Source organism: Cebidichthys violaceus, unplaced genomic scaffold (genome assembly GCF_023349555.1).
Source record: "Cebidichthys violaceus isolate CVI_PGR_0920_01 unplaced genomic scaffold, fCebVio1.0.p SCAF_1, whole genome shotgun sequence".
Classification (NCBI taxonomy): domain Eukaryota; kingdom Metazoa; phylum Chordata; class Actinopteri; order Perciformes; family Stichaeidae; genus Cebidichthys; species Cebidichthys violaceus.
Window position 1 is genome coordinate 21,693,330 of NW_027176262.1, and position 22,438 is coordinate 21,715,767.

The following is a 22,438-nucleotide window of genomic DNA, read 5'->3' on the forward strand; positions in this document are numbered from 1 at the left end:
CTTCTGAGTGCACGACAAGATAAGAGCCGCGGTCTGAATAACTGAGGTGGTTTTGCTCATCTCCATTATTGGCCTGGTGATAATAACCAGCGCATCAAGAGCTTAATTGGCTTGGGGAGAGAGTTTATAAATGTCACAGCCCAGTCTGTGTTACTTAAAAAAAGATTAGCAGTCAGAAGAGTCTTCCTCTGAGGTGCAGTAAACGCCCCAAAAGGTTGACACAGCCCAGCTGTCCACTTCTGGCTGAGCGTCACAACTGCACTGACAGTAAAACTCAGCATTGTTACTGCACGTTTAGGCCAAGGTTAACAGGGAGCCACCTGCTCAACAATGCCGGCGTAAAAAGCTGCTAATACAGGCTACTTCAACGCTGGCGACGTGTTTAGACACCGTCCGCTGTCATTGGCCCAGCTTGCTGCAGTTCCTCTTCGTGTGAAATCCATTCAAAGGGACGTAACAGTGACACAGCTCAGTGAAGAATGACATTGGCTGCACAAACACGTCCACATAAACCCTAGGGCTCTCACGACCAGTACAATCAAAACTAGACCAGAGCACCGGAGGGGGGGGGGGAGGGGGGGGGGGGGGGGGGGGGAGAGAGGAGGAGAGAATGGAAAAAGAAAAAAATATCCTGTCATTTCGTCTTTGGCTCAGTACAATTACATTTGACAACTCCTAAATCCTGTAAGCTGTCCCTCACATAAAGTCCGCAGCACCTGGCTGGAATGTCTGTGACAACAAAATAAAGCTTTTCAAGAATTTAAAGCCGAGAGGTGGGAACCAATACGAGGTACGAAGAAAAGCAGAGGAGATGTCGGAGGCTTTTTTTTTTTATCCTGCTATGACAGGCAGCTCAGAAACTTCCCGGTAATGAGATGTGCTGAGATTCTTTTTGTGACAAACATAACGAGCTTTGTTTCAAATGATTCACCCTGGCTTTAGACATTTTAATTAGCTGCTTAAGTATTTATACAGAACCTAGTCATTAAGGGTATACCATGTCATGAATTATGATTAGATGGACCTTTTCCCATGAAGCTCTGCAAAAGTTGCCGACTAAGTGTATTATAGTGTTCCAAAACATAAATAAGTAACAGCCACTGCCGACGGGTCTATAATCTTCCCAGTGGAAGCAATGCAAAGGGAAAGGGGACGGCCGAGTGCTGATAATTAATGGCAGGATTAGATGGATCGCTTCCTCCTCGATTACGCTGCTTGAATCTATTCCATGGGTTCAGATATTAGCAGCGGGGTCGGGGGTAGACGCCGTGTCAGAGTACAGTATCTGTGTCCGATCTTTTTAATGAAGTGGTGGTGGGTGTGTCGCTCCTGTGCCCTGCTCATAACAAAGATTCCATTGATCCTGGAGCCCTGGTGAGGGGGGGGGGGGGTTACTTGCTAAATCTCAGCATGTCCATCTCCCAACAGATCTAACCCCCGTCGAGAGCTGAGCTTAGGGAGTGAATACCACGACACCACCTCTAAATGTCCTTCTGCTGAGTTTGCTAAATGACTGACTATGCGTGTGTGTGTGTGTGTGTGTGTGTGTGTGTGTGTGTGTGTGTGCGTACGTACGTGTGTGTGCATATGGTTTCACATAAAGCAGTGCATTTTAAAGCCCCAGGTGTGGTACCAGCCTCCTGATACTGCACAGTTCAGCAATAATGCCAGCTACATGAGACTAACCTCAAAATCAGATAAGCAGGTTTCCAATCCCTCATTGTGCAGATAATGCACATCCCCTATGTCAAAGAGGAAACATGCCCCGGCACTGAAAGGCCGTTATAGGGGGACGTTAAGGTGCTGGGAGGTGGCCAGGCTTTTGATGTAGGCGCTAGGGGGGCTGCTAGATGGTTGCTAGTGGATTGTTACATCGTTGTTCGGAAATTGTGAGTGCTGCCAGGGTGTTGCTACTGTTCATGGTTGTGAGGGCTTTTGTTTTTGTGCCATGGGTCCCATGAGAGGCGTTTCCCACCATCAGAACAGGGATTTGCGACCGTTCCGAGGGCAAGGCAGCACACCAGAGATTACTATGCTGTGTAAGGGACAGTGTCCTGCAATGTGTAAGAGAAGCTGCATTGGCATTACATATTTAAAAAGCATGGTTAAAAAAAACAGAATTTTGTGTCTTTTTATACGTTGTCTAAAGCTGGGGTGCAGAACTTTTGTCTTCCCCATCAGGCATTGAGAGTAATTACACAAACACCGCCGACGCCGGTTTATGACGTATGCCTGCAGGTGAGCTCGCTGCACTTCCCCCGGTGATTAGTGTTTGTCCTCGCCGTCGATAATTTCCTCTTTTTTTTTTTTTTTTTTGACTTCAATCCTTCCTCTGAACGCCAAGTTTTTTTTGCTTATCTGGAGAAGCCACTCCAGAACTCCTTTCTTGGATACTTCTTAGGATTTTCAACCATAGCCCATAGTCCTAGCAGCTGCTCCTTCACTATGTTCTCTCCCGCCTTCCTTTTTGTTTGTACCAACTTAATTGACAATTATATAACAAGTTTGCAACATGTCAGGGGGACTAAACGCTGTGATAGAAAAGAAAAAAAAGTCAAACAAATATCTTAAAGCTTACAGTGGTACACGTTTTATTGTTTTTTCATTCAGATATAGAGGAAAGTTACTTGTTTTCCAGGTATTTGTGGTCATTGCAATGGTTGTTAGGGTGACTCTGGGGGCTTGACAAGATGTTTTTTTTAATTTTTGCACTTGTATAGCTCACTAAATGCAAAGCCCAAAGCAAAAACAATATCACAATAAAATCCCAATACAACAAACAATGACACCATTAAAGTCGAACCGAATTAAAAGCCAAATAAAAAAGGTGTCTTTAATTTATTTTTATAACTGCCAAGGGAGTTTGCTGTTCTAAGATCTACAGTTTAGGGCCGTCAAAACAGAAAGCAGCCTCATTAGATTAAGGTAATGATATTAGCACCAGCAGTTTTTATCAATAGCAGTATTCCCAGACGTGAAAGTATGCATTTAATTCATCTGTTTAATAGTACGGCAAAGATGTGAAGCAGCAGCCTTGTGCCAAACATACTACAAAGCTCGTTTTTTTGTTTTTTTTTGGTGGTTAAGTGAAATTTTCCAAGGATGCCTCTTGGCTGAAAATGATATGCTTCGAATGAAAAAGATTGAAGGTTACTGGGAAGATGAAGCTAAAGCCACTATCACCTTGGAACAGATGATTTTATTTTGCCAGGCTGATGGAACTAGAAAGCATGAGACTAGTGTTCGTTTGTCTCCCCTCACTCATTCAGTATTCCACAGGGGCCACTCCGTAGAAAGGAAAGAGTGTATCAGCCTTGAAATATATTGGACGAAATGAGACACAGGAGAATTCTGCCTCATTCTCTCCCTGATCTGATGATTTTCTCAGCGCACGGAGCCACCCTTTAAAGGCCATCGCCGACTGAAGGCCTCTCTGCATACGAGAGGGCAGAGGATCAGGCTGATAAAAGAATCGAGGAGGATAAAGTAAAATATGTTCTGTACTTCTTGGCGTGCGCACGTGCACGTGCACGTGCACGGGGGAGGTTAAAGTACATATCTGCACTTGAATGTAGCTCTCGCAGTGGCTTGGCCCCCGCAGTGATGTCACCTCATTGACACAAATCAATAGCGACACTTCCTTAGAGCGGGATGGCAGACGTTGCCAAGTGGCAGAGGAGCTGAGAGCACACTGACCTCTAGGCACTCCTGGAGCTCTGCCATCTCCATCAGTGTCACGGAGCAGGTGTGTTTGGTCTCCAGAGCTGTCACAGGAATGTTTCCTTTCAGCCTGGAGTACCTCCATCCCCCATAGGTAAAGACAAATAACACCCCTCCACGGCATGGCAACCGGAAGTGAGCGCGCACAAATGAATGGGTAAGTTTGGGAGAGCGGCGCTCGAATCTAGTTGAGAATTCTAAAAAGAAAAAGGAGGAGCGTGAGGAGGGACAGCAGATCAATAGTGCAATTTCAATGACAAACGTCTGCAAAAGTAGAGAGGGATAAGATTCGGCAAGTGGGGCCATTAGGCTGTTGTGGGAACAATGAAACTGTCACGACAGATCCAGAGCTCTCCATTGCCAGCACATATTCAGAGATGACAGAGGATGTCAATAGCTCATTTCCATAATGGACTGGCCAGGCTTCCTCACCCAGCAGCTGATTGTGCTGGTGTAAAACCTGCTACACTCCGGTGACTCACATTATTGCACTCCCAGTGACAAGATGGCCAAGAATCATCCTTCTCCTAAAAAAAAATCAAAAAAAAAATCCCCTTCATCTCTCTCTTTCTCACGTCCAATCCGGCCCATCCAAGAGACATACTACACCGAAGAGAATTGGATTGCAGTTTCCTGACCAAACTAACCATGACCGTCACACCAGACAGCACCGGGGTTTAATAGCCAATTCACAGACATCCGGTGATATTCAATCTGGAAGGCCAAATTCAACCCCCCGTCTCCTAGAAAATGATGTTTCCATACAACGAAACTGCCTTTTCGATTACGCTTATTGTCTCCCGGGTTGGGGCCGCAGCTTTAAACACGGGTTTAACATTGAATTCGAAACAATTACGTAACAAAGACAAGAAAAACAACTTAGTTAAGTTAAGTAAAACATCAGTTTGGCTTAAAATAGTTGCGTTTGTTTCGTCATTCAAGTCAAGTTAAGTCATATAAGTCAACCGTAACTTTTTTTGTTTCACCTGGGACACAAAGAGTGGCAACTTGGGTAAAAGTCCTGTTTGTTTGACCCATCCACCCTGACCGTCCCAATGCGCAAGGATATAAAATGTATTTGTGATGCGTCAGAAACAAACATAAATTTGGGAGATAAATAGCTTCCCTTGAAATGTTATCGACAGTGCAGTTTTTTGTTTGTATGGGAACGTAATTTTTAGGTGACCAGGCTGCCAAATCCAATACAGCGAGCTTATTAGGCTGTTTGTGGTTTGATTAAGCCATAAAAAATGAATTTACCTTCCCCATAGGCAATAATCTAGTGTGGCAGAGACCTATGTGTCTTGCAGCAAGTGAAACGATTTGCTATCAGCCTTCTTCTCATATTAATACAGAATTTGAATTGCCTTGCACACGATCAATAGAGAACATGGTGTATTTAACTTTCAGCTTACTGCTGAAAAGGTCAGTGTCATAAATATCTCTCAGTAAAACAGAGAAAGGAATATAGCAGGGAGGGGGCAGACAGAAAGGGATGAGCATGCAAAGCAATAGGAGGAGAAAGGTAGATGCACAAAGAAAGAGAGGAAGTGTGTGTGTGTGTGTGTGTGTGTGTGTGTGTGTGTGTGTGTGTGTTTATGTGCTAGGTATGCATGAGGGGGAAAGCCATCAGGGGGAAAAGTCGCTCTCATGTAAAAGTAAGCTCATTACAATTCTCTGCAAGTCGTAAAGCAAAACACACACACACACACACACACACACACACACACACACACACACACACACACACACACACACACACACACACACACACACACAAAACAATCACGCAGCAGATGCAACACGTAAAGGTTGGAGAAAAGGGTCTCCCATCTGTGATAATCACACACTCATTAGAGGTTCTCCAGAGTTCATGACTCTATGGACAACTTTGCCGAAGACTAATGAGAGCTGAACTCAACCCTTAAACCTCACTTAGCATCAATAATTCAGGAAGCTGGGGCAATTAACGCTTAACAGATTCCAGGTTTGCTTACGAAACCCATTATCCATAAAAGTGGAAATTGGATGAGACACCACTTGAAAATACGTTTGTTTTATTCTCAGTAACAGATCTTGTTTTGTTTTTTGTTTTTTTTAAACGATACGTGATTTCACACTCAATATGTGTTCAGATTAATAAAGAAGGAAAAAGCAGAAACAATAGCGGTGGCATGCAGCCGGTCACTAGGACACATGAGAGGGTTGGAGACAGAAAACAAGTCAAAGTAAATACACGGGGAAATGTTCGCTGGTTCAGTCTACATCTTGTGGACATTGTACCTTCTGGGGAGACACAATGCACTTCTCGTGGGTTTGAAGAAGCTGGCTCCGAGCCACTTCCTGAATATAATACAACTGCTGAGGGGACAGCAGCACTGCTTTCCTGGCCACAATAACTGTGATAGTAATAATCTGATTTAAATTCTTGGCATACCTTCTCTGCTCTCAAACAATACCATTCATTGTTTGTGGTACAGAGTTGCCCTGTGCCCTAAACTACCAAACACTATACTTTAAAAAGAAAAAAAGGAATTTGACATAACAAAGAAACTCATCTTTTGTCGATGTACCTTGTATCTGCTGTACGCTGAAACATTTTCCTTTCTCTCTCATATAAAAGAACCAAACCCCGAGGTCGTTTATTTTTCTACAACTCCATCCGGTGAACCTCTGATGCTCTTGCTGTGGTATTCCCTTAAAGTCAAAGAGGTAGGTTTTATTCCTACATCTGCAACAACGTACAACAATCGTAGGAAACACAGATACCGGCCATGACCTGAACAGAAGAGGATCAAATCCTGCTTCATGGTTTCTGTGTTCAGTTTTCATTTCTTTCTTTCTCTGCAAATAACTGTTATATATCGGATTAAAACTTGCATATCTGCTTTTCTGACTTTTTAACTAAAATGTGGAGGGGGAAAATAAATCTGTGAAAAACATTGATTGCCTAGATTTTAAGAAAGGTGCAGAATAGGACATCAGCTTAATAGTAAAGTAGGTAATTACTGTGGTCTGGGTGAAAAGCCAACTGGATTTCAGTCAAAACGGCCTCCTTTAGACATTCCATAAGAGATAAGAACATCATTGCCTCACATCTACTCACTGAAACAGCTGAGCTTGGCAGACAAGACATCAAAACGTCTGAATCAGGATAAAACTCGACTTTTTTTCTCAATTTCTTTACAGCTGCTTCTGTCCAAATGTATTACTTCATCGTGTGTGCAGGAGCAGTGAGTTAGAACGCCAGACATGATCGGAAACTCACTTCTATGCTTCTATAAAAAGGTTTAATTGAAAAAAAAGTTCTTAACATGCATTATCATTGGCGACTGCTCCACTGGGCCAAGGCATATAAAACAGCATTTTATCTGTTGTAATTTTTCTCCTTCTTAGTCTGAAAATGAAGTGAACTGAGTGAATGAATCGGGCTGGACGGCCAAAGGCCCGACAAGATTTGTGTTATTAGGATGTTTTTCGTGATGCAGCAGAATATAACGTTGTTTCTTTAATACTTTAATATAAATTGATTTAGAGAAGAAGGAGACGAAAAAGAAGATAAAAGCATTTTAGTGCAATATTTCTACATTTATGAACTAAATTGTAATGGCCAATTGAAGAAATATGCTCCTGTCAGCTAACATTTATGCTGTGAAGCTACAATAAGATGTGCGGAAAACAGACATTTGTGAAATGAAGTTACATTCAGTAGGGACTTGGGGCTCACGGCACTGATGGAGGACATTTTTATAGCACTCATATTTTAACAATGCAGATATGCATCTTTATACTGCGGCTGATTTGAACAATCTCTTTTCTTGAGGCATTTCTCGAGGTGATCTTCTCCTCTGGTGTGTTGGGAGATGTACGATGTCACAGTTTTATAAACACTACAGCACAATACGCCCAGAGGACTCCCACTGCTTCTTGTAATGTGATCATGTAGATTTGTAGTGTGTACAAACTTCAATATAATGCCTGGTTTAATTCAGACATAATTGAAACATCATTCCATTTAGATTTGGCACCCTGCATTCCCTCTAAAGTAACATTGTTGGAATCATGACTTGCAACACCTTCTAAAAGGTCACCAGTTCTTTTAAAATAATCAAGCTAGTTATTCCTTTTGTTGCAGTACTGTTAAAACGATAGAAAGCCAGACTTTCCTTTATACATGAATTCCTGCTAACAAACAACATTCTCTGAAGGCGACTGCATCTTTTTCCCCCGGTGTGACAAAGGGAATTACTATGGCGGTGCCAGATAGTGGAGCTCCATTTTTCAGATGGCTGTCTGTTTGTATTTCCTCTCTGTGCCGAGGTGCCAAATGAGAGCATTATGAAGTTGCTTTTGTGAGCTTTTGCGTCTGCTGTGACCCAGTTGAATGAACAACAGGCAGAGGTCCAGTAAACGGGCTCCAAACTCCTCTGCATGCTCACGGAAATCACTCTCAGATAGTGATTGTGTGAGCCCCCCGTAGCATGAAAGGCACGCATGACATCTTTTTATTTGCTCTACTTATGAAATTTCTGGTTCCTTTCAAATCGATAAAAAGACGGGACTATTTTTATGAAAAAGTCTGAGGAACTCGGAAGATTACATTTTCAAGGCGGGCACCACACAAAAGCCCTTTGAACAATTTCATTCATTAGCGTGTGCTATTCGAATGTCACCCTGTCCGTCATTTTTCATTTCAAGATTTACTATTCATGATTGTATCAAGTGATAGTGTATTTCAATCCTTTGAGCACACAGTTAAAACTGAAAAATATGCAATAATAACAATAGGTCATCCCTTTGAATGAGTTCCTCTGAAGCAGACTTATTCAAATATCAAACACAATAACAGAGTCCAAAATATGACCCTATCAAAGACAGCAGCGATCTCATTGATATAAATAAATACAAAAATGCACAGATACATTATACGTTATTATTTTTTGATAGATTACAGCCTTGGTATATATATATATATATATATATATATATATATAGGATATCAGTGAAATACTCACTGGGTACAGTTTACCAAACAACGTTGTGTTTAAGAGAGAGAGAGAGAGAGAGAGAGAGAGAGAGAGAGAGCATTCACTCTATTTAACAATTACAATTTTGTAAAAAGCTTTTTGTTGTTGTTATTAAAATGGTGTAGACCAGAGGTCTTCAACAGGGGGTCCGTGAAGTTTTTGGTTAATTGGACAATTTTTATTTTTATTTTTTCCCCAAACATGAATCTGTCCATTATTTTAACAGTTCAGTATTGTATGCAAGATAACAGGTATGTTTATGCATAGCAGTGGTACTAATAGACCATCACTCATTTTCGTTTCCACATTTATGTAATAAAAACATAAATTTGAATAGCTTGTATGCATGATTATCATACAAGGTGTGATTATGAATGTCAGTGTCACGACCACCCTACTCACTGTACCTTTAACATAAAAACATCAATACATGAACCTGTGTATTATTTGAATAGCTTAGTATTGAATGCACAATAACAAGGTATGTTTATACATGGCACTAGGCCCAGGTTAATATAAAACACAACTGTATACAATATATATAGTAGGGGGTCAGTTTGGGGGACCTTGGCCTGTAAAACGTTGAAGACCCCTGGTGTAAACAACATTATTGTTGCTGGGGGAAGAAAATGTTAGACAAAGCCTGGGAAGGAAGATGCATCTATAAAGCAGTAGCTATAAAACAGTATGTCTTTAGATTAATGATCAAATGTACAGTATTGTAATTTTGGGGTATGATCTGTATGTTTGGGCTGTAATCTAAAGCAACACCCATTTATTCTTTCCTTCTTTTCATTGTCTTACTTCCCTACTGCTTAAATTAGAGAAAAAAACAGACTTACCCAGCTGATTGTTGTGGATGACACGCATATCATCGTGGCTCTGAAAAGACAGATGTTTTGGTTTTTTTATTAAAAATTACAGCAACAAAAAAAAGATCTTCAAACACATCTAAATAATGACCTATATAAATCCACTTTTATGTTTTAACAAAAGATGCAGAAAGTGTCAAAAGACGTGTGAAAATGCTCAGTTTTCGGCTAACTGCTCCATTTCATCTTCCTAATCACTAATTAAGACTTAGTGATACTAAATATGTAAAGCCCTGCGGGTTATTTGGACAAAAAAAAAAAAAAGGGTGGTACCCCACGTCATTAGTCCTCCCTAATTGTGTGGGTTTTCTGCCTGCAGCGTTTAAGCTCCGCGCATTCGGCTCAATTAAGGCGCTCGACACCGTTCCACCTCCAGAGCTGTCAGCGCACGCGGCAGACCATGGAGGGATGAGTGAATCAATCACAGGCTGAGCAAACTTTGAAGAGCTGTCTTTCCCCTCCATCTTCCTGAGGAAATCTCTCAGTCTTTGAGAGAAGGCGAGTTTCTAGAACTCCAGAACGAGAGCGGCAGAGTATTAATAGATAATGACAAACCCAGGCCTGTTTTGATTTATCGCTTCCTCTAGACTAACAATCATTTTACTGGCAAGCTGTTGCAGCCTTCAGAGAGCTTAACTAAGTCATAAATTCACTCTCAGTGGGGGTGTTGCAGTGGTTACAGGGAATCACAATACTTTTGGCGGTAGTTGTGTGAGCTGGCCTGTATGTAACCCGCTATCTCATCACATTTTGGAGGGCGAGCAAATTTCATAATGGAAAACAAATCATTGAGTCAATTTCCTGCCCATGAACCGCTTCCTGCAACTGTCATGGCAACACATCATTTATTTTTCGGAGGGCACATGAGTCAGACACTTTCTATCCCTCCAATTATATTCTATTATTATTATTATTATTATTATTATAAGTCTTTTTCAGATGCACAAACAATAATAGAAAGTTCTCCACATACACAGCGATGACTCACATGCGAGGCTCTCTGTCTCTGGTCGGATTTCCAGGTGATCAGAGTTAAAAGGAAAATATATGCACAGGCAGTCAAGATCATATCAGGGTGATTTAATTCAGTGGGTACAAGACATCAGCTTAATTGGACTCAGTAGCATTAGTCATGCCCGCAAGGCTTCTGTCTCATCTTATCACACACACACTTCTCCTCTGAAATCATTTCCTCCGCTGAAGAGTGAGGGCACCTCAAGGAAAAAAAACAACAACTGCGTAAGCCGGGAGAATTTGACTCGTTATCAGATAATTACTCTTGTAAAATCTTTTCAACTTCGACAAATGTGATACACGGCAACAGGCAAATAATCATAAAAGAAATTTGCTTGGATGAATATGGTTGTTGTGACAGAAGAGTGGCAGGTGCAAAGATTTTTTTTTTACTCCGTCTCCTTCAGCACAACTCAGCTCTGAGGCAGAGAGGAAACGGAAAATCACTGCACTGTCGCTGTCAAACAAAATAAATCAAGACCTCCGGTGTGATGAACGGACTGGTCGGGGAGACATTACCAATTATATCGATTGTGTGTGTGCAACTCAGTGTGTGTGTGTGTGTGTGTGTGTGTAACTGTGTGTGTGTGTGTGTGTGTGTGTGTGTGTGTGTGTGTGTGTGTGCGTCTGCAATGTGTGCATGCGAGTTTCGTACATGATTTTACATGACCTTACGGTAGAGAACACTCAATGTTTTAAGACAGGATTTAATGAGGTCTTAATTAGAAATCTAGCCAAACAGCAGACACTGCTACACTGTCTTAAATCAGTTTGTAATGCTCTGCGTATATCAGGAGTTATTTTGTTATGAGCTGTAGCATTATAGCCTGTGTTGAGTCTGAATTAAAGGGCAGCCCTCTAATTCATTTCAATTAGTACTCTGTTTTGTCACAGCAGGTCTGCCTACGGCAAAGAAACCTCAGGGTGATCTGGCAACACCTCATATTTCAAAGCATTGCTCTGGCCAATCCGCTGCATGCAAGCGCACATTCTTTGTACTGTAAATTACTTTTTACTGTTAGGGTTGGGCGATATCAAAATACCCCGACTCACAATGTTGCCTGAAGAAAAACAACTGGTGAGTTGTATAATGACGTACAGATGTGTTGCTCTTTCTGATACGCTACAACAATGCGTTGAAGCACAGAGAAAAGCCATTACTACAGGTGTTGCATAATTGAATATGTTTTTGTTATTGTGGGCATGTGAGGACCATTATCCAGGCCCACCAATAATTATGCTGAACGATAATCTTGTCATATCGCCCGATTCTAATTACTGTTGAATGCAATCGCTGTGACAGAGGCTACAATAACCGTTGCTGTCTTCACAGAGTTGTAACATCCTGTAACATGCCGACTGTGTAGCCTTCAAGCTCATGGATGCATTACTCAAACTGGACTTCTTGGAACATATTCCGTCCTCTCACCTGTTCCTATTTGTAGAGACTGAACTCCTGTTTGAGATACCTGGATTTGTTTGGTTTATTGACGATATTTGAATATATATATATATAAAAAAAAAAAAAAAAGACTTTGCCTGGAAAAAAACAACAACAAAAAGTCTGATTTCAATCTTTGTCCTTTGTGTTTACACACCAATATGAATATGACAAATAGTTGCTTTATTGCAGTGTTAATATTTTCTACGTTGCATTTTTACTCACGGGGACAATCTATGATCCAAATGTAAACAACCTGGTGAAAACAAGATGAATGCACTTAGAACATACATGGTCTAAATCCTGCTCCTTGATTACACTTCACAGAAGATCTGTGCAGCTGAGTGACACCGGGGCCACACATCTCTCTCTAATAAATGATCCAATATTCTGCGCAAGAGCGAACTCAGATCAGGTCTAACATCATTTTCGCCATTACTGAAAGAAGAATTATTCTCGGCTCACAGAGCTCGGCTCTTTTCGGCCTTCTTCTGCACACAGGTAACGCTCTCCTTAATCCCATCTGACAGCCGGCTGTCAGCCATTTTGCAGCAGGAATCAGACACCCATAGGTGTTGAAAAGGAATTGCTATGAGTCTACACTGTCTATCTGAAGGGGTTAGTTTCACCGTGCCTCCGAGCGCTTTTGGTCTCTGGCACCTCAGCACTGATGCAGACAGACAGAAAGATTGTGCCTCGTGTAGTTTAACCTCAGAACATCGGCGGCGCATCGCGGCGGAGGTTTTTTCCCCGGCTGAGGTGAACATGCGTAAACTCCTCGGCATGCTCAACCGACATAATGGGATTGTTATGTAATCAAGGACACCCGCAAAGACAACCCTTTGAGGCCCGCCTTTTGATTTGGAGGCCCTTCAACGTGCCAGGCAGAGCTCCTGCCCCGTGCTGCATCGCTCCATCCCGAGGGCACCGGCGCTCCACTGATGTGAGTGACCCGTCAGGTCCCATTAGCTTTCTGTTCACTGACGGCAAGAATGATTCAAGGTTACGAGATTTTCTGAATTCTGACATGTGAGAGAAAAATATGGGATGTTTACAGAAGCTAGTTGTCTTAGAAGGACCGTCCGTACCTAAGGAGTTGAACCTTATTATTCATATTCCCCTTTCTATATTTACATGTAATGAGGAATAAAGTGATTTTTCGCTAATGTGCAAATGTTCAGCTTCATTTTGAGGACGCTTTCAGATCTATTGAGCAGGTTGAAGAATGAAAACCCCTTTTGTATCCTTACTCCATGTCAGAAAAAAAATTGTATTCAAGAGTCATTTTTCACAGCAGAAGCTCTTAATGTGTGATGACTTAATGACTTGGAACGTCTGCTGCATTGAAAACATCAGAAGGATTATTTTTCACAGCCTTTTTCTGCATCTAGTTGACTTCAACTGGAAATTAGGAGAAAAAAAAACAAAACTGCATAAAGGCAGAAAAACTGTTTGGTTAAAATTGCTTTTAATGATACTACCATTTCCTCCATGATGATGTGGCTGACAGTAGCTTTCAGAAGACATTGTCCACCTGGCAACCAAGGATCTCTTTAATTGACCTTTCGCTAAGGCCCGCCCACTGATACTGTTGCTAAGCCAGTCAAGCCTGGCCTTCTGTTCTCATACATCACAAATGCAGTTTACAAAGATTACTGCGGCAGATTTACACTTTTTTTTTTTCTTGGAAAAAGGGGTCTTCAATAGCTACCATGTAGAAGACATGCTATAACACAATATTTAATTCTCTTTAAGGCAATATTTAATACCAGTATTAAAATCAGTTGGTAGACATTTCCATAATTTTCTCTCGTATAACTTCTAACAAAACCCTGTTTAGCATCTTAGTTTAAATACTTGTTTTGAGCAAAAACACGGTTGAAAATACATATATGAGAGAGAAGGCCTGTACAATTAGGACCATCCGATGTGTTAAGCAAACCTAAGGAGGTTTACATTTCTGGAGTACAGTATACACTTCCAAAAATACAATAAAGAGCTGGACAGAACTGACCCTGAACCTTGATAGCATCCAGGTCCGGCCTACACACACACACACTACTCGTAGATGGGCTTTTTCTCACGTAACCTGTAAACCCACAACATAATTTAGTTTATGATGTGCTCGTACGGAGGACTGCAGCACTTTAAACACACTGTTTAATCGATTGCCTACTCTCATGCTGTTGTGTTTTTGGAAAGGCTAAAAAAAAAAACACTCTTAAAATGCTGAGTATTGCTCTCATAAAGAGCTTGATACACACTAGTTCGGTGTGTGGAAGAGCCACAGACCTGCCGTGCCTAGCTACGGTTGCTAAGCTGTGGTTGGACAATAAATGCTCGGGGGGGGGGGGGGGGGGGGGATTTAGCGAACAGTCAATTAAAACTTCCATCTAAGTTATAAAAGTGATCTCAAGAATGGTCAAATCATAAATATTGGACTGCCTGCCTCGGTGTGAACTTCAGGGAAGTGTGTGACAGATTCACTCGATGTGGATCGTTTCGATCTCTGCACCGCCTGAGAAATGAACAGTGCAGAGTGGAGCAACATATACAGATGGCTCATGGTCAGCGTTGCGGACTATTTTCAATGGGAAGAAGCCAAATCCAATGAGGCCACGCTAAACTTCACTGACTGTAGCTAGCTTTATCATTATCTGTTAGCATTTTTTAAGCTGCTATCATCTCATCAAGATGCATCTAAATGTCAAACACTTTATCAAGTTGTACAGACGTATAGTGCCATGAATAGAAGCAGTGCAATAAAGTTGCTCTTGTAAAGATGAATAACTTAAATGGTCAAATTAAATCGTTGGATTAAAAGCAAGTAGGTGCCTGTAAAAAGAATGGGGATCAGTGATTGGACGTTAGAGATTTCTCTCTGGCGGCTGATTGGTCAAAGCCACCTGAGAGCAAATTCTCTGAGAGATACTGGCGACGTATTTCCAGGGAGAGGAGCTCAGATCGGCCCGAAAAGTTGCCAGGTGTCTCACTAGGCGCTGTGTTGAAATAAAGTCGCTAAAAGGGGGGGGGGGTCGCCAAATCTAGCGAGAAAGTCGCTAACATGGAAACACGGCCAGCGTTAGCTAATGCTAGGCTACATCGCTGCAGCTGCTGCTGCTAATTTTTTTTTACTGTGCTGGTAACAAAAGCAAAACAAATGACAGAGTCATTATATGCTTCCTGTTCAGGCATTCTATATTTTGTAGACTAATTAACTGGCGTAAGATGCTGTGTTTATATAATTGGATGGTATCCATAGTAACAAGCATCATCCTGCCCCCAGTGAAGTAGGGCGCAATGATCCATCTGACTGACTTCATATCCACGGGTTACACGTCTGTGTATACAGTGTGCTCTGTGCGTGTAGCGTTAAGGGGCGACAACTTACACTTCAGTGAGCAACCCTGAGTTGTAAAATGACAACTAAATAAAAACTTTGTCGCCTTGAAAACACCTTTAAATGACACACTTTTTGTGTTACATGGCCTTCTGTGTTTCTCTCCCTTTTGTGTAACGCACAATTAAATTGGATTTGATTAAGCGGCTTTTGCTTCATTAATAATCTGGAATATGAAAGTGAGAGTGAACAACTAATGTTACTGCATTTAAATTTGCCATTTGCAAGATAATGTAATTAGCAGGATAAATTACAATCGGCTGCATATTTAACTTGTGCGAGCCTAGGTTTAATCTACAGCTCGACATTTTCTGTCACATCGGAGAGGTGTTTTAATATGGAGACGTGAGGCAAATCGGAAAAGTCCAGGCAGTCCAGAATGTAGTCAACAATATCAAAGGTTTGTCAAGATCCTGACTTTCTGAGCTCATACTGAGCACAGTTTTGGTTTGTTCTCATGTAGGTGCACCTGCTGCACTGCTCTCTTCCTCCTGTAACATGGTTCAGCTGCTAAATGTTGAGCTGGATGAGCAAACCTACACAGTTTGATGGATATACTTTATATTTCTTCACACAAATAGTTGTTTATAACCTCACAGGCTTTGATGAAGTTTCTACTACTACTTATTTCTGTCATCAATACCTCTTTTTTTTACTCTTCATTCTAGAATTTCTCACAGTAAAATGGTTCAACAAGTGCACTTTCACTGAGTTAGAAGACTGCACACAGAGGGATTCAGCTTTGTTTTTCCAACCACAGAAGAAGAAAAAAAAACAAAACTGTTGCCAACAGAGGCGACCAGACCGCGCACAAAATTGTTGACAGCGGTCCAAATCTGGTTGCCTGGGGCAGCGGGGCAGCGGGGCAACTGTTACTGTCAAGCCCTGCTGTGTACGTTAGTTAGGGTCACAGTGCGCTCCCTGGACTCACATGAGAGATGGCTGATATTTTTCACCTGATTTTAGCCACTCGGTTACACAGGAAAACATTCCTCCAGCTCTGATGCTTCGGCTTGCTGGACTATATCTCAGTATTGTCGCCACATTACTTAACGCTCAAAGTAAATTAACTGAGTGGGCACAATTCTATAAATATAGAAGAAAGTAATAGAAGAAGTCGTTCAAAAAAAAAAACCAACAACTTTAAATGCAGGGTCGTTAGTGTAGAGAGTAGAAAAACAACTCATTTAAGCTTAAGTACCAATTTCAATTAAATTGTTTTGTTGGGGGCTGCTATAGCATACATAGCTGCTCTGTAAATAACTTGCTCTGTGATAGAGAGAAATAATCTGAAACCAAAAGGGAAACATTTCTATTATTTCCTCCTCCTTGTTTTGCAGTAATTTGACAGAACACCATTACGGTGTCCGTCTAGGTAGGGAGACTTTCTCTCGATGCAGCCAATCACATCTTTGATAAAGCACTAAGGTGCGCTGTCATAGGCAGAGCAGACGGTCACACTGAGCAGCACAGCAGTCTACAGCTACACAACACAAGATGACCTTTTACCTTCTTCCTTCTAATAATCCCCAAAAATATTGAGAAATAGAATGACTGCCTCGGGGTTGTATAACTCTGTCAACCTGTCGTGTGGCAGTTTGCATCCATATCCGTCCAAAATGTCATCACTTCAACTTTTATCCTTTCAGACATTTGTGTGAAATTGTCATAATTAGCATATTCATTCTTGAATTATGGCCTAAACCGTGTTTCGTGAGGCCACGGTGACCTTTGACCACAACATTCGGATCAGATCAACCTTCAGTGCCAGTGGGCGTTTGTGCCAAATTTGAAGAAATTTGCTCAAGGGTGTTCCTGAGATCACAAGAACGGACCTGACGGACAGAAAACCAAATTTGCCAAATTGCCTTTACTTTACTACGAGTGCTGGAAGTATTTACAAGCACCACAGGTTTTGTTCCAACAACATGGTTCCAGAAAAAAGATGTTAAAGGATGCAGATGTGTGCGTACAAACGGAGAACTGATGAAAACCACAGATTTTGTCCAGTTGGATTTCGAGGTGCACATTGACAGCATTCATGCAGAATTGTAATCATAAAAAAAAAAAAAAGAAGGTCATTGCAGCGGAGTTGAGGCAATGATTCATACATCAGTCACACATCTCATCTTGAGTTTATTTTTCTTTTCAACAGCTGCCTAAGGTAAGGAGATGCTGGAGGATAAAGAAACGCTGATGACAGTTTTTTTTTTGCAACGTTAATCTTTGCAAAATGATGTTTGGAAGAAAGCAGAACAACCTGCAACTAAAAGAGAAGATGTTGCTGTCCGATCAGAACCGATGATTTGGACTAAATGGGTCGCTGGTCATCATGACGACAACTGAACGGCACTTAAGATCGAGTGCAGTCTCCACGGAGAGATGAAGATCTCTTCAAGAGACAAAAGGCGACAAACAAGAAGTGCGTACGGCTCCCGTGTGGGTTACAAGTTTACACTATTTAGTGTTTTGTCATTATTTGGAATTCTAGTAAATGTGCTGTTGACTTCCTGCACAGAACCTAAGAAAATGTTTGGGTTATGTAACCTTGTGAAGCCACCATTTAGCCTGGAAAACACATGAAAAAAACCGTAATGACTCACAAAGATCAGCACTTTACTTCTGCCGTACTGCTTGTGTTCTTGTGTATGTCGTATGACTGGTTGTTGCTTTCACCAACATCTAGGAACAAGCCTGAAGGCAAAGTAGCCCCTTTCAGAATAATCCTTCCTGCTCGGGCCGGGCAGTTACTTTCAAAAGTGTCCTCATGTGTCTTGAGAAGACACGGATGTCGGCAAAAGTGAAAGGGACATCAACGAGTTGAAGTTGTTCGTCGGCTGTGCCCTCAGCAGGAAGTTTGTACATTATTTCTTGGTGCATCCTCTCACTGCTCTGAGTCCTCTGAGTGCATGAGATTAAGACACTTCTGCTTAAATTACCAGACCTGTGGTACACATGTTGTTTAGCCCGTTTATGAAGCCCTGAAGCGGCAGATAATCACGGCACCTGAGCTCGCCTTCGCCAACTCCTCCAAGTCATTCTAAGTTCAAACCGATGCCAGTCATCATAGTCTCCAGGCTTCTAAGGAGGAGGAGGGGGGGGGGGGGGGGGTGCTACAACTTGTTCTGTATGCAAGTCGTGGACTGTGTTCAAAGACACTGAAAATTACACTTTAATGTTTACTGCTGCAACCATGTTTCCTGCTTTACATATCATACGGCTTTTGGAGCAATGTTTAGCAACTACAGTATCTGGATCAAAGCAGAGCAACGTTTCAAATCCTGCCTGCAAACTGAAACAGATGAGCATCTCTTCCTCCGCGGTAAGGGAGCAAACAATAAGCCACGGGTTGCAGAATCACACTGGAAATGTTTTTATTTATTCTATGAGCAAGTAGTTGGAAGTGTAATACTACCGGTTGCTGCTTTGCATTCTGAGATCAGCGGTACCCCATATCACACACACTTCAGGAGCCGCTGCAGATTTAGCCGGCTTTTAATCCTGCTGAGCCTGGCTGTTTGAAGTCAGATGGGGAATCCTCTCGTATTCAGAGCCAGATCTTCTGTACCGACCACTGGCCCAAAAAAAAAAAAAACCCCTTTAAATAAGCCGATGACCTAAACAGTGCTTTAAAGGCATACGTTGGTGGTTTAATATGCAATGAATGCACTCTACCTTAACTTGTTAACCATTTTCTAAAGCACACTAAAATCTCAACTTCTCAGGAGCCATATATATACTTTACCAACTATATACTTTGTGATTATTACTGGTTTGTTTAAACGATCAAATTACTTCCACCACTACTATTTGCAACTGTTAAACAGTAATGTTTAAACGTTTATTTAAAAGAGAACACAAATTCAACCACTGCCAGTAATTTCAGGCTGCAATAATCACAATCAAGCTCTGCAAGACTGGCGGAAACTGTCGAAGTTGTTTTTTCATATCGGTTAAAAGTGGCTGACCGAAATATAGGAAATGTGCATTAAAGAAATCTATACTTTTGAAAAACATATGTAAGGTATAGCATTGTTATCATATCACGATTTCTTTGCAGGCAGGATTAAGATCCACAATCTTATCGTGACACTTATTCATGTTGGATTTTAAGACTATTTTGCAAACTAATTTCCCCATTTAATAAAAATATATACAGCCATATAAGCCGCACCAAATTCTGTTCACTTTAAAAGTTTATCAGTTACTTTTTTTAAATCCACACGAACCACTCTTCATATCGGCATTAATTAAATCCACCTCAAAGCACTTCAGTAGTAAGAAAAGACTTTTAACGCTGGTGGACTTGCTACTGCCGTTATTTCCTTCTTCCAAAACAGTTGTGAAGAACACCAGGAGCAAATGCCAGGAGTTGAGTTTTCAATATAACAAAATTATGACTGGTGTGTTTCCTGCATGCCAAATTAATCAAGAGCACACAGGGCCAAATTGCCTCCAAAGTAACCATATGGCTGGCTGCTGACAAACAATGTAGCAATTAAAAGGCTATTTCTTAAACGTAGTCTGGCGCAGCGCTCGCTCCACATAAAACACACCGAGGCTACGTTGCATCACTGCCAGCAAACTTCACAGAGAACATCGAGGGCAAAACAGCATCGCTGCTCCGGGACAGCTCAGCTGAAAATACAAAAACATCAAAAACTGTCATCGTGTTAGCGTGTCGCTCGTTACCGAACCCGTTGGTAACCACCAACGACCCAAAACAGACAGCTGAACTGACGTCATATACCGCAGGTGGAACTAATATAAAGAGCGACTGATTCGTTGTAAATCATCAAAACGTGTGGAGCGTACTCTGTTTAGGCCAGCATGATGTGTTAAAACTATTTGAAGTATTATTTTATGATTCCAAACAACTCTGTATAGTTAAAAGAAATATCATTTTGATGTCTTTAACAACTGAGTTATGGCTGTTGTACACTCATGTTCCACAAATCCAAATCTCACAAACATCTAGAACCAACAAGAACACTCAACACTCTACATGTTAGGAGCATGTGCTGCAAAATGTTGTGTACCGTATGTGAATGGCTGCCCGGCCTCCCGCCATGACTTTCCATGACTTAAGTGGAGCGCTTCCATGACCTACAAATTTGTATTCCTCTCTAATTTGTTCACGTTGTTCTTTGGCTCAGGAGACCAAAAAAGGAGGCAAACAACCTGGTTTCTGCTTTGCAGGTGGGCTTGATGAGAAAAACACACAAAACTATAAAGCAAGGAATCTCAATCGGTCCGCTCGTTCTTCGCATATCTGGAGAACTGCTCTTTCAATAGTTTAAGGCAGGGGTCACTAATAGGCGGACCGCGGTTCGGATCCGGACCCAGACGCTGCTATATCCGGACCCAGGACCTAAAACCGATAGATAATTGGTTTATAAAGCGCTTTGAAGTTCGCTCATGCATGCGATTTTGAAGGGCTTTAATTGTGAAATGCTACATCAGAATGTCCTGGTTCTCTCTGAGTGAAACCTTGAGATGGTCTGCTATCAACCTGAGGTGAAATGATTTTGTAACTATGCACCATCTCCTCTAAAATCTAATATAAAATTAGACAAATTGTCTCATGAATGTGATTTGAAGTTAGCTCATGCATGCGATTTTGAAGGGCTTTAAATTTGAAATGCTATATATATATATATATATATATATATATATATATATATATATATATATATATATATATATATATATATATATAGCGCAACTTAGATAAATGTTCTGGATCTTTGCCCAAGGAGATTTTCTCAATTTGGACCTTTTACAATGTTAATTGAATACCCGTGGTTTAAGGAATAAAAACGCATTATGTTTTAATGGAATCTGTAACGTAACCAGAAACAGTTCCCTGACACATGTAGATTACCATACAGCTGAGTTGCATGGTTTAAGTGCTTTGTGGGGATTTTGCAGATTATTTCGGGGTACAATGACTTAGAAAAGTGAAATATTTTTCATATCTAAACATTGTAATAAATCTTAAGCTGTTAGGGGCCCTTTTAGTTGGAGGCCCCAGACCCGGGATGCAGTAAAGTCAGCCCCAGGTGGGGTTTTTTCCGGTGAACTAGGCTGCAGACCGTGTGTGATGCAACTATGTCATGGCAGGTGTTTTGCCGAGGACCAAAGGAAGCGCCGTGTCGAGTGTGAAATTGTCAGTATGAGCGAGTCTGGAGAAAGCTGCGAGCAGCATCGCCACGGGCCGAGGCGCCCGGCCCGTTCTGAGCAGCCATCTTTGGATCGGGCTCTGCACCAGTTTTACTATAAACGTCTGAGGCGAGGAGTAAAACACATTTTGACCCGACTCTTCGTCTGGACAACACAGACTCAGAATAGTGGTATTAAAATGCATTCATAAACACAGGGCGAGTTGGGAGAGTGAAGCAGACAAACTACCGCCGTGGTCCAGTTGTAACTAGGCAACACCACCCGTGAGCTGGACAAAAACACCAGCAGTCACATGTCAGGGTCAACAAGGGGGACAGAAAGCTGCTTTTCTGATGCTTTTGACATTTATGTCTAGATATAAAGTAAGTGTTTAGGCAAAAATTAACTCCATAAAACAGTTTCTCAGCTTTTATAAGGCCTATTTATCCCGAACACATTACATTACTTTGAATCCTTATTTCCATTGTTCAAAAGCACTGCTCTTGTCTTTCCTCTAATGGGTTTCTTCTCGGATTTAAATCTTTGCTTTATCCCTCTTGACAGGTAGCTGTCCCCTAATCGTTCTTTTAAAGGGGAAAACACAGACTGTGCTATGACTGAGTATCATTTATTAAAAGACAAACTGATAATGTGACTCACTTCTTTTAGGGAAGATAACGGACTTCAGCAAACTTTTATTTTTTTTTCATGTTTTTTTTGTATATTTTCACTTAGATTACACTGCATGTTTAAATAATTGAAATGACGGCCGAACATCATTTACAGCTGTATGAGAAGAATG

General features: G+C 41.4%; 1 protein-coding gene across 2 annotated transcripts in view; it reads right to left on the reverse strand.

The window, feature by feature from the left end:
• b3glcta (beta 3-glucosyltransferase a) overlaps window positions 1–22,438 on the reverse strand; it is a 57,785-nt gene that overhangs the window by 26,247 nt on the left and 9,100 nt on the right. For both annotated transcript variants that reach the window (XM_068715087.1, XM_068715095.1), the window contains exon 3: window positions 9,590–9,629. In XM_068715087.1, the coding sequence (XP_068571188.1) occupies window positions 9,590–9,629 (40 nt within the window). The remainder of the gene's footprint in view (window positions 1–9,589; window positions 9,630–22,438) is intronic.